The 11,890-nt window shown below is 50.8% G+C and overlaps 2 protein-coding genes across 2 annotated transcripts; both read right to left on the bottom strand.

The window, feature by feature from the left end:
- Positions 1-2,197: 2,197 nt before the first annotated feature.
- Positions 2,198-5,249, bottom strand: HER10_EVM0011420 (ankyrin repeat protein; the record flags this gene model as incomplete). The annotated part of the gene is made up of 5 exons (XM_035480853.1): positions 2,198-2,332; positions 2,387-2,650; positions 2,719-3,088; positions 3,143-4,435; positions 4,489-5,249. 5 exons carry the CDS (start codon positions 5,247-5,249, stop codon positions 2,198-2,200), a joined length of 2,823 nt encoding a protein of 940 aa, XP_035330093.1.
- An 842-nt stretch (positions 5,250-6,091) lies between these two features.
- Positions 6,092-11,689, bottom strand: HER10_EVM0001265 (ABC transporter). The gene is made up of 15 exons (XM_035471020.1): positions 11,258-11,689; positions 10,672-11,209; positions 10,365-10,594; positions 9,988-10,273; positions 9,693-9,926; positions 8,855-9,633; positions 8,634-8,796; positions 8,230-8,565; positions 8,046-8,169; positions 7,917-7,988; positions 7,752-7,867; positions 7,073-7,694; positions 6,935-7,015; positions 6,502-6,876; positions 6,092-6,400 (listed from the first exon to the last, which is right to left on the bottom strand). The coding sequence occupies exons 1-15, from the start codon at positions 11,480-11,482 to the stop codon at positions 6,175-6,177; spliced, it is 4,407 nt and encodes a 1,468-aa protein (XP_035328853.1). The 5' UTR covers positions 11,483-11,689; the 3' UTR covers positions 6,092-6,174.
- Positions 11,690-11,890: the final 201 nt, after the last annotated feature.

Genomic DNA, 11,890 nt, shown 5'->3' on the forward strand with positions numbered 1-11,890 from the left:
GGGCCACCTGTGCCAGGTATGTAGCACAAGCGGAGGCAATCATGTCATGGAAGTACCAGGCAACGTTCGGCATTGGCGATGGCAGTCGTCGGACGTACTTCTCGACAATTGGATGAAAAAAGCTGACCAGTCCAGTCTCCTTATCCACTTCAACAAGACCATCCGCAAGGGCCAAAACCTGTTCTGGCGATAGTAGCAGGAGTATTTCTCTGTCAGTTTCACATGACAGAGCATGCTGAAGCTCTAGCATCGTAAGCTGCTGGGTTGTGTAGGTAATCCAGTGGATCACCTTGAAGAAATTCTCATCTCCCTTGCCGATTGTCGAATCAAGCAAACGATCAACGGATTCTAGATCGCGACCATCCTCCCAAGACGCAAGGACCTGCCATGACTCTTCTTGGCTTGAAATAGTTGATAATTTGAAGACGAGGCCGACGGTAAAGGAGAATCTGCGAGTATCAGGCCATGCCATGAGGACGCTACACAAGCAATCTTCAAGATGTTGACTCACATGCCCTGAGAAGCTGCAACAATTCGCTCGCACAAGAGCTCACGATTTTGGTTTCTGGATCGTTTTAACGCGAAGAGATAAGTAGTAGCGTACTTCATCAGGTCGTCGAAGGTTGCGCGTATGAGGATAGAGGCGGCCGGTTGAATGATCCTTAGTGAATCGCCGACGTACCTCGAAGTGATGAGGATGTTCACTTCAAATTCCACTAATAGCATCCTCGAGGCTGTCAAAAGTCTCTGCAAGCGTTTTCTATCGACAACATCAAGAGCGTCGATGATTATTCCAATCCTGCGGCCGTCGAGATGAGGGGAAATTTGTCGCACAATGGCGTTGAGATCAGCATGATTTCGGAATCCTCCCGGTTCATCTGGGTATTCCCGCCGAAGGGGTTCAAGCTCAGATAAGACCGCCTGGTGGTCTTGGGGATTGACTTGCTCCGCGACGCGTTGAAGTATTTGAGCGGCTAGGACCTCGGGCGCGTGAGTGTCTTCTTTCTCGCAAAACAGCGAAGCGACGATCCAGCCCTCGTTCATTAACCTGTCGGTCACGACAGATGCTAAAATGGACTTCCCTACGCCAGGAGGTCCGATGAAGCATAGCGCTCTACCGCTTTCGTTTTCCCATTCGCGATAGGAATCATGATCGAAAACCCACAAGCATGTACCAGGCAGATGTCGGCCGAGGTACTCCTTGTAGTGATTGCTCACCAAGTCGACTGATTCGAAGTTGTCGAAAATGTTCTCAGAAAGTTTCATGCGGAGTATGTAGAAAAGAGATCAATGGTCGAATGGAAAGATGGAAAAGATATTTGGTACGGAGGAGAGATCATAAGGAAAGAGGAGGCTAGATAAGCACAGTGATCAAAATTACTTGAGAAGAGCGAGCATCATCCGACTGCCCCTCCCTGATCCAATGCCGACAGCTTACTACATCATTACTGCTGGTTTTAATGAGTAAGTAGCTTATGGTCATGATTGGTTGCGAAGCAGGAAAGGGTGTGTAGGCGCGGATCGGGAAGCTGCAATAAATGCAGGCCAAGACTTGAATCAGGCTGTGATACTAGGATCACGACTTTCGATGAAGGATAACGACTCCTGTGAACAGCATTGGGCATTGAAATCATCCATACACTACAGTTCTCGCGCGCAGTAACAAGAAGCGAATCTTTCTTCAAGACAATTGAATATGACTTAAGTTTTGGTCATATCAGACCTGCTGTTGTCTGCTCGTAGAAACCCCGTTCATCACTCCCTGGCCATTCTCCAAGATCGGTAACGCTACATGTGAAGAATCATTGGCGCTCCTAGATCTAGATGAAAATTGGGATTTGCTCTTCACAGCTTGCTGCTCTCTTCTGGCAGTAGCGTCTTTGATTTGAGATAACCATTCCCTCGCTTGAGTTTCAATCGTTGTCTCGAGCTATAGTTTCTTATGGTTAGCTTCTTCACACGCGGGAGATCTTCAAGCTACTGACCTCGGTAAATTTGAATACGAGCCATACAACAGAGGTCAGAAGCCAGGTAACAATTGCAAAAGGAATGTAAGTCCACCAAGCAGGCTTTGGTGTTCCGTCTAAAATGTCTATGTTCATACCAAATAAGGTCTAAAAGTCTGCCGTCAGTGGCTGATGAACGACGTTTAGCTTTTGAGTCTTACCCCTATGAATGTGAGTGGTAAGAAGATGAACTAGTCAAGGTTCCAGTTAGTACGTAGAGCTATACGTGAAGATGGTGGTGTTACCGTAATCCAGCTCAGTCGCTTCATGCTCGTCGACGAGTGCACAGATTGCCGCGCTTCTTTGATAGAGACGAGATTACACTCCTATGACGCGGTAAGTGACATGTTCAACACCGTGGCAACATGCTCTGTACTTACCAGCTGAATGAGATCTCTCGAGTTCTCGTCCAACTCACCGAGCTTCTTTCCAACCGCGGCAGCCAGCTGGTCTATCGCCTCTGTGAGTTCTTCGAGATCGCCGGTCTCGTTGTGCTGTAGGCAGTACTTCCTCGCAAAATTCCGAATGCTGGACGCGACCTTGGAGAGGTTATGACGATGGCTAAGCCATCTTTGTCCATTCTCAAGCAGATGGTCCAGCAGCGCCGGGTCAGATCCTTTGGATTCAATGATTCTCTTGCGAAGCTGCCATGTTTCAATGCGTCAGTGAACCTCTCGGAAGTCAATTATGCTGGGGTAAAGGAGATACGCACATGGAGATCCACGAGATTCGCATCGCAGTAAGCAAGCCATGTATGCTTGACATGGACGAGAAAGTGCCTCAGGAATACCGCGCCATTATCCGGAAGCCAAATGTGTGGCATGGTGGTGAAGTGAGCTTTCGTGTGCCATTGATGGGTTTGCTCATCACGGAAGACATCCCAGCACAGCACTAATTGTTCGCAAGGCAGAGCTTCGTCATTATCAGGAGAGTTCCACATGAATGCCTCAATGTAGTAGGTGATGTGACTCTTGTTGTCTTCTTGTGAGATGATCTTGAGGTTCAGTTCCTCGATCTGAAGATTGTCTGTCAAACGACGAAGCTGAGGCGAAAACGGGACGTCGCCGAGAATCTGTTGTTGCCTATGGAAGTGGTAAGCGTTACAGTCAGCGGCTACAGTAAAGGAAGACACTTACAATGAGAATCTCTCCGTTAGCCCCCAATCCTCGAACGAGCGCCTGTCTTCTGGCTTCAGCCGTAGAACTGTGGTCTTGTCATCTCGAAAGATCTCAAGAGTCTGGTCGTCCTGCCACCCGTGCGCCTTGCGGAACTTGGCCGTATTCACGAAATCAGTATACCCTCCCTTTCCAATGAGGAGATTGATTATGTTGCTATTGCGATTATTCAGTGCTATAGCAAGCGGTGTTTCGCCTCCCATGTTCTGCACGTTGACGTTGGCAGCGGCGGATAAGAGGTCCTCAACTATGCTTTCATAGCTCCGTCGTACGGCGTGGTGCAGCGGGGTGTCTAGCGAGGCATCGGCGATATTCACATTGTACTTGCCATCGAGCAAGATTTTGATCAGATCCCTCTCTTTGGCCACGACAAGCAGTGATAGTGTGGCTGTGTCACTCCGACAAAACAGTCTGACTACCTTGTCCTGTCTATAATGCGCGGCCCACCAAAGTGGCGTCCGGCCTCGCGTGTCGACAGAGCTCAGTGGTGCGCTTCCTTCGCTGAGGAGCTCTTCAGAAGCAGTTCGTATTCCGAAATAAGCTGCTAGGTGCAGTCCCGTGACGTTCTTAGGGACGCGCTGAGTATAACCGGGTGTCTTTGATGAGGATTGTTCAATGAGAATGGCCTGGCTTGACATTACAACATTGACACGGTTGTCTAGAAACCTCATCGCGGCTGCAACAGGCTCCGAACATGCCTGAGTGTGGAACCCCCAGTGGCAAGCAGCGTAGAGGAAGAAGGGGTTGTGGCTTAACCTCTCTTCAAAGTCCTCGTCCGACTTGCAGAACCCATCGTCGGAGGATATCCTCGATAGCTGCCTCAGACAATAGCTGACGATGTTGTCATGAATCTTGGGAGCCCTGTCGCTTCTCTCGTGCCAAAAGTAGTCCTTGACAGCACTGTGGAAAAAGGACATTGACTGTACTCCCTGCTCTCCCTTGATCGTGACAAGCCCGTGCAATGCAGACGCGATCTTCTCTGGCGTCGGAGGCACACGCAGGTACTCTGAGACGTCTGCCACCAGAGCATGCTGAAGCTCGAGCATTGTGAGTGCTCGTTGAGAGAACGTCAGCCAGTCAATGACGTGCGAAGCGAGACCAGACTGAATATGATCCGACCGCGCTTCGATCAGCTCGCCGAAGACGTGGCTCAGATGCCGACGCTCTTGAGTCCAATGCCTTAAGAATTGTTGGAACTCGAACTTCGTGTGCATCGGCGAAAGTTCCTCGACGATGCGACTCGCGACATGGAAGCTGGGATGACTTAGCGATGCAATCGTTTTCAGGGCTCGCGAATTGTGACTTACATCCCCTCAGTTGTTTTCAAGATAGTTTCGTAGAACTCGATGTGCTCTGGGATCGAGTACGACGCTGGTGGCTTCACGTGGGAAGTAATGTAGTCCTTCAGGTCTGTTGTGTCCGAAACTGGCATTGGTAGGGTTGTAATTGAAATATCTTCGTTTGCCAGAGACACCTCAAATGTTGAAGTGGCGAAAATCTTGATGTCGATCTGAGCACGAAGGCGACTGAAGAAGGATAGAAGGCTGCGAGACACTTCAATGTCAAGTCTATCGAGTCCATCCAAGACAAGTGAGATTCTTGCCCTCTCGGTGTCATTTTTGGTGCTACGGTGACACAGCAGCGACTCAAGAGCCGTTTGACCATTGTTATTCCCGACGTTGTCGTCTTTCCTTGGCCCCGAGAGCTTCGACAACAACTCCACATCTGTGCCGTAGTCGATACGCTCGAGTAGTTGTTGGATCAGACATCCCGTGAGATAATCCATTTGCTGAGAACCGTTCTCGCAAATTAGGAAGAGTACTAGACCATCTGAATTCTTCAACTCATCAATCACCGCGGCAGCTAGAATCGACTTGCCCACACCTGGCGGACCAATACAGAAGAGCGTATTATTGTTCTCATTCTCCCATCGACGGTATATTTCTCTGTCAAAAACCCAGCTACATGTTTTGGGATGGCGGAGTGCTAGGTTCTTTCTCTGGATTTCTTTCATGTGCTTGGCAGGAGGCAACGTCTCTTGAAAGGCATCCCATGATTGAAGCTCCATCTAAGTTGTGGCGGGTAATTTGTCGGAGATCAGTCGACTCAAACGGCAACAAGTATGATGTAAGTTACAGGTGGGTTCGATGTTGAAAATGAGGGTGGAATTGAGGATGAATAGCCGGAGGCTGAGACAAGAGTGAAGATGAGGAGAGGAGGATGAAGATGAGGGTGGATATGAATATGAGAGTGTTGATGAAAGTGACAATGAAAGTGATGGGAGTGAGCGCCTAGCCAGAATCATTAAAAGTACTTGCTTCAAACGAGGCGGCAGTGAGGCAAGGCGGTTCTGCATATTCAGCCTGCGCCTGGTCATGAGCCGTAACAAAAGTGCAACTTCAGCTTGGAGACGGATGCTGCGCCTGAGGGAAGATGGCGCAGAAAGTTCTATTGGGTAATGACAACCAACTTCAACGTGAACCAAAAAGCCTAGGGGAAAATATACAGTCACTTGAAGCCAATGAGGTAACAGCAGGGCAAATGCCGGTTCTTGCTGACCCTACTATTGATGCAGCCAAAAGAGGATGGCGGCATGATCCTACAGCCTGGTTCTTTTCATAGCTTGATGTTAACTCGCGCGGACAGTCTTACAAATACGGGGTGAAACGGTTTTATTCCCCGGAAATGTGATAAGTGAGATGACTGACTGAAGCATGTCCGGTTTTGTTTATCACTTGCGTAACTGCCTTCGCTGATATGATGTATCGGAAGCCATTGACGTCCATTCTATTGTCGTCAGCAGCAGCTCTAGCGCACCACTTGAGAAAGAATGGCACATACTCCGCACTCCATAATCGCTGCTGAGTTCTGAGAAGTGACTTCTGTGTATTGAAATTCCAATGCAAAGAGGGGTATCTTGCTACGTTACAAATACAAATGCCGAGTTGGGATATACGCTCATCTTACAATTCCTCAGTCCCCTCGTACCAGCCCTAGTGTGCCACACCCGATGACCGCTCATACAACGCCTTGAACGAAGACTCGCTTCCCAGTAGCTGACGAGGCTCCCCGTACTCGACAACTACTCCTGAGTCGACAACCGCAACTCGATCAAAGTCTAGTACCGACTCAAGCTTATGTGCAATCGCGATAATGGTCCAACCTCTGAACCACGAGCGCAGCACCTCGTCGATGATTCTACTAGACTCGTCGTCCAAGCTATTCGCATAGAAAGTCAGTTTTCTTTGTCCACTCTAGGTAGTATAGGCGCCAACTTGAAGAAACACTTGCGAAAGGAAATTAGAAAAGAGTAAACTCACCTGCTCGTAATCTCATCCAAAACAAGCACCCTCCCCTTCCTCAACATAGCCCTCGCAAAGACCAACAACTGCGCCTCGCCCTGTGAAAAGAACTTATCGTCAATAACGGCACCAAGACCGCCCCGCTCCTTGACTTTATCCCAGAGCTGGACCCTTTTCAGGACCACCGTGATCTCCTCGTCCGACGCTGTCTGGCCCGGGTCGAGATTCAACCGCACGGTGCCGTCGAAGATATAGGACTCCTGTGGGACCGCGACGATCTTGGAGCGGACGTATTCGTGGGGCAGCGTGGCGATGTCGACGTCGTCGATGGTTATTGTGCCCGAGTCTAGGTCCATCATGCGGAGGAGGCAGAGGATTAGGGAGCTTTTGCCGCTGGAGGGAGTGTTAGATGTCTTTGACTGGTAAGGATAGGGGGTGGTTGGTCACTTGCCTGCCTGTCCGGCCGCAGATTGCAACCTTTTGACCTGGTTCGATCGAGATGTCGACGTCTTTGAGTACAGTACCAGATGAACTGTTGCAAATCAGCTTCACACTCTTAAGTTCCGGTTTAATGATTCTCTCAACTCACGCGTAGGACGCCGTCACTTTACGGAGCTCAACGGCTCCTTGACTCGGCCACTCTCCTTCCGGCTCCGCAAGATTCGACCGAGAGTCGTCCTCAGACGCCGTAGTCAAAGAAAAGTTCCTCACCCTCGCAACCGCACCAAGCGAAACCTCCAACATGACCCACGACGTGATAATCGCCTTGACACACCCACTAAACGCCAACACATTCGTCAACGCAACACCAATGAACCCGGGCCCAATTTGTTCGCGCAGCGTCGTGACCAAGATAATGAGGACGACGGCGATGATGGCAATCACCATGTCCACCGAAAACGTTAGCCAGCTCTGCAGACACGCGAGTAGGTACTTGGGTCGCTGCGAGTCGTCGAGCCGGCGGAGGTTGACATTCTCAAACTTGTCTTCCCAGCGGAAGGCTCTGATGGTGGCCAAGCCTTCGAGGGTTTCGATGAGCTGGGAGTATAGAGGTGCCTTGTGCTCGATGTCGAGGAGGCGCATTTGTCGCGAGGTGCGGAGGTAGAAGTGCTGGATGGCGTAGAAGGTTGGGATGAGGAAGGGGAGGATGGCGGCCATGTAGCGTGAGGAGACGGACATTACTATGAAGCGGGCTGCGCCGAATGCGACGCCTAGGGTTGGGAGGTTAGTTGATCTTCGGTTCTCCTAATGGAGCGATTCTTTCATACCTACGGCCAGGCCGAGTGCTGCGGCTGGCAGCTCCATGTCGATGAGTTGGAGATCTTGACTGAACCTGTTGACTGTGATGCCGCTGTCCACTGAACTGTGAAATGACATGGGAGCACTGACTCTGTCAGTATAAGACCAAGAGCAAAGTCGGGCGAGTGCCTTACCGAGATGTAGTGTCCAGTAGAACACCGTGGAAGTAGACTCCAGACTTGTTGATGATGACAATGAAAAGTTGCCTAGAATGCTTCGTTATCAACGGCTCTGCAGAGTATTGCGAGAGAGAGTGTACTCACCACATTCCAAAGAGCACCGAAGCCACAGATCCAACTCCAAGGGCCGCGTAGACACCAAGCCACTTGCCCAGATCTTCGTTCGGTCTCTGCTCATTGGACTCTGCCCACCACTTGAGCCAGATATCTGACGATGAATTTGTCAGTATGATGATTTCCACGTGAATAGACCCTGGGGGGAGATTACCAGGAAACGAGTCGCAAAAGGCAAAGACAATCATGGCGCCAGCAAAAGTCGCCAGGCTGAACCACCCAGCTGCCCTGGCATAGAAGCTATACATCCCCCAGTCGCCGAGTTGACGGGCGGAATCTGCTTGGTCTTCGAGTAGGCCGAGGACCGTAGCTTGTGGTTTATCGTTTGTTGTAATCATCGGCAGCAGTGCGGCGCTGTCGCTGGCGACTGTACTGGCGAGTTTTCTCGAGGAGTCGGTCAATCGATCAACTTTCACGGCCGCCTCGTTATCTATGTTCCGACCCTCATCGTTGAGAAGTACGACATCGTCGGCAAACGGAACGCGGCGCGCTGTCAGAGGATCGTTAGTACCAAGTCATGCAAGGAGATCACTATGTAAGGAGGAAAAGAGGACGTACAATCGGATGAGGCCAAAATGACAGTCGTATCCGTGTGGCAGAGCAACCCATCATTGCCGAAGAGGTTGTTGAATACGATATCTTCGGTACTAGAGTCTAGACCGCTGAAAACATCGTCAAGCACCAACAACTCTTGTCTTGCGTACAGAGCGCGGGCAATGGCCTGCCATAGTGTTAGCTTCTACTCATCTCCTGACTCCGAAACAAGGTCAATGACAGACCAGACGATGTTTCTGACCACCACTCATGGAAATCCCCTTCGTACCCGCCACGGTACTGTCTCCATTCGGCCAGCTAGCGATATCTTGCTCCAAAGCACACGCCTTAATGACTGTGTGGTACCAGGCCGGATCGAATGCGGCGTGACCGGTGATGATGTTCCGCACACTGTCGTTCGGTATCCACGCGGTTTGGCCGCAATACGTGACGCCGGAGAAGTTGGTGGAAATGGTACCCTTGAAGGACGACAGTTCGCCTAGTATACACTTCAGGAGCGTCGACTTGCCGCAGCCCACGGGACCTAGTACCAAGGTGAAAGCCCGCCGTCGGATGTTCCAGTGGTCGATGTCGATGACTGGCTTGGAGTCGTCTGACCAAGAAAATGTTCCCTTCACGGAGGCGATGATGTTTGGAGCTAGGTCAGCGACTGGTAGCTCGCTTCCTCGCATGTCGGATAGCTCGACTTCTGGGCCTAGACCAGCAGCTTTAGGGAACTCTGTCACGAGTTTACCAACCCCAGCGATTTGGACACCCTCGCTAGCGAGTCTGGCGTCAACTCTCTCCTTGCCGTTCAAGAAGTCTTGGATTCTCTGGAAAGAAGCCATTGCAGAAGCCAGGAGCGGAAGCCCCATGACGATGCCGACTAATGGCTGGTTCACCAGTATCAATAAAGAGTACGCTGTGAACGCCTTTTGGATCGTCAAAGTATCGCTGGTTCGAGCCGCCGTTGTAACAAATGTGCTAAAGGTGAGGATCGGAGACCAGATTGGCGTGCAAATCACTTGAAAGAAGCAGTCTCAGCGTTCATGTCACGAAGAGGCAACGCGGAAAAAAGCTTACGAAACATCATGGAGATGCATAAAAGCACCCTGAATCTCTTGGAAACCTCGAGCTCTACGGTTCGAAGTTTTTGAATCACTGAAAAGGCAACATCATTGAGGCCAGAGATCTTGAGCCATTTAATGTTCCCCAGCGTCTTGGAGGTCGTTGAGACGCGGTCTTGCGAGGCTTTGATCCATTCCGCGGATGCTTTGCCTGTAGGAACGGCGAGGAAAGCTGTGGCAAGTAGGATAACTACCGATATGCATCAGTTTCCGAGGTTCTCTCAGCCGGCAAAGCTGATATGGCATCCTACCGAAAACGAGGGCAACGGGCATGGCACAGGCAGCCCCAAGCTGCCTGTAAATCAGGTAAATCCCGATACCAATCTCGAGAAGTCCGCTCCAGACCTCGTGAAGCTGCGTGATGCCTTGACTGATGGTCTCGCTATCGGTTCCGACTAAAGTCAGAGCCCCCGAAGGGCTGACGTTGGGCGACGTCAAATCCAGCCTCAACGCTTTCCGATAGACAAGTGCCGTCGTACTGCCCCTCGTCATGGAGGCCGCACGTTGATTGCGCCAGTCATACTGGCCCGTTGAAACCTACAACGAGAAATCTCAGTGTCCCGCACGTTGAGTAGTTCTAGAACGCTCTCTTGACCGAGAGCGACGGCGGTGGAAACATAAAACCCACCGCAATACCGGTATACACGATCACGTACGCCCCTATCAAACCAAAACCGTGGTTATTGTAGGGCTGCTGTTGCGGCTGACTGGCAAGGCGAATTGCCTCGTCAATCAGAAACGGCTGGGCGTAGTTGAAGGCGATCTGGAAGAGTTTCGGGACGATGGCCGCGGAAAGAGGGCCGGCAAAGGCGCGGAGCCAGGTGCTGAACAAAGCGCCGGGAACCGTCTTGTCGGGGACTTTTTTTGCGTAGAAATCAGATATATTAGTCCGCGGAACATCTAGTGTTTTAGTTTGGGGGCCGAAAATAGATTACCTTGGTCCCACGCGTCGGCGAGTTTTCTATAGAGCGGCTCTGAGGCTAGCTTCGGGTCCAGTGGATAGAGGTCATCTAGTTGAAGGATGTTTCTGTATCCGTTGATGAAGAGTGACGTCAACCAGAAGAAGACTGATCTGCTGAAAGTGCCGCTGGTGACCTCCTTGGAGTATCCTTTGTGTTCTGGAACTAGGATCCTGCGCTTCTCTGTTGATTCTAAAAGGATCATGACAGCTCTGACAGCTAGAGTACAGGTGAAGATGGCGGGTATGGTCTGATGGGAACCCAGCATCCACAAAGTTCGGGTACGAGCAGTGTCAAACAGAATTGACAGAAACAAGTAGACTGACAGGACAAATGACGGCCTTACGGACCGTTGATGAGCGAGCCATGATAACAGACCCAATCCTATCGAGGCAATTAGACTGAGGATGGCCGTGGGAATGGTCGCGCGCGTATGGGTGATGGTTGTTGATGGTGTAGTGATCCAGAGGACCAGAAGAGCGAAGTTTAGAGCGGCCAGAGAAATGGATGCAGACTTTCGAGATTAGCCATTGTGGTAGGCGGCAGTTTTGCCAGGACTAACAGCTTTGAACCATCGCAGGGTGCTGGGCACGACTTTGACATCGGACCTTGCCAGGCGTAAGGCACAGGTGGGGAGCAACAGCAGGAGGAGAGATTGCAGGGGAACTGCTAGTATGGCCTCCTCGAAGAAAAGTGTAAAGTCGAATCCGCCCCGGCACAATTCTCCGGCCCACGGACCGAGAGAGTTGTCAAGGCCGGGAGAACAAGCCGGCTGCGGGACCCACATGGTGCTAGCGGGCACCGGGGACTCTCGTGTTGCTGATGGTGTTTCAAGACCAAGGGAGTGAGGCAATTTTAATCAAAGAGGGATTTCAAACAAAACATGAGCCGAATGTAACGCTTTGTGACTTCGTTTACTAGCAATAGCGTCAAAACGAGGTGCCAAACTGAAGAGAACAATTCCAAAACAGAGTTGCAGTACGCCCAAACTTATTGCACGTCAAGAGAAAAGGAAATGAATGGAAATAGTATGAGATTGACTGGGAAAGGGACAGAACAGAATGGAAGCGACGGGCCTGCAGTCATCGCATCACACGCCGCAATCCTCCGTAAATTCCCAGACTTGAGATAAGACGGTAAGAGCCTTAGGCAGAGGGGCCAATTGTGGTGGTGTTGACGTGGAGTTGCCAATCAA

Source organism: Colletotrichum scovillei, assembly GCF_011075155.1.
Source record: "Colletotrichum scovillei strain TJNH1 chromosome Unknown Contig00009, whole genome shotgun sequence".
NCBI classification, from domain to species: Eukaryota; Fungi; Ascomycota; class Sordariomycetes; order Glomerellales; family Glomerellaceae; genus Colletotrichum; species Colletotrichum scovillei.

Coding starts and splice junctions, on each gene's coding strand:
- HER10_EVM0001265 (XM_035471020.1), bottom strand. CDS start 11,482: ATGTGGGTCCCGCAGCCGGCTTGTTCTCCCGGCCTTGACAACTCTCTC. Junction 9,634..9,692: donor ATGCATCTCCATGATGTTTC/GTAAGCTTTTTT, acceptor GCTTCTTTCAAG/TGATTTGCACGCCAATCTGG. Junction 7,868..7,916: donor CTACTGGACACTACATCTCG/GTAAGGCACTCG, acceptor TGACAGAGTCAG/TGCTCCCATGTCATTTCACA.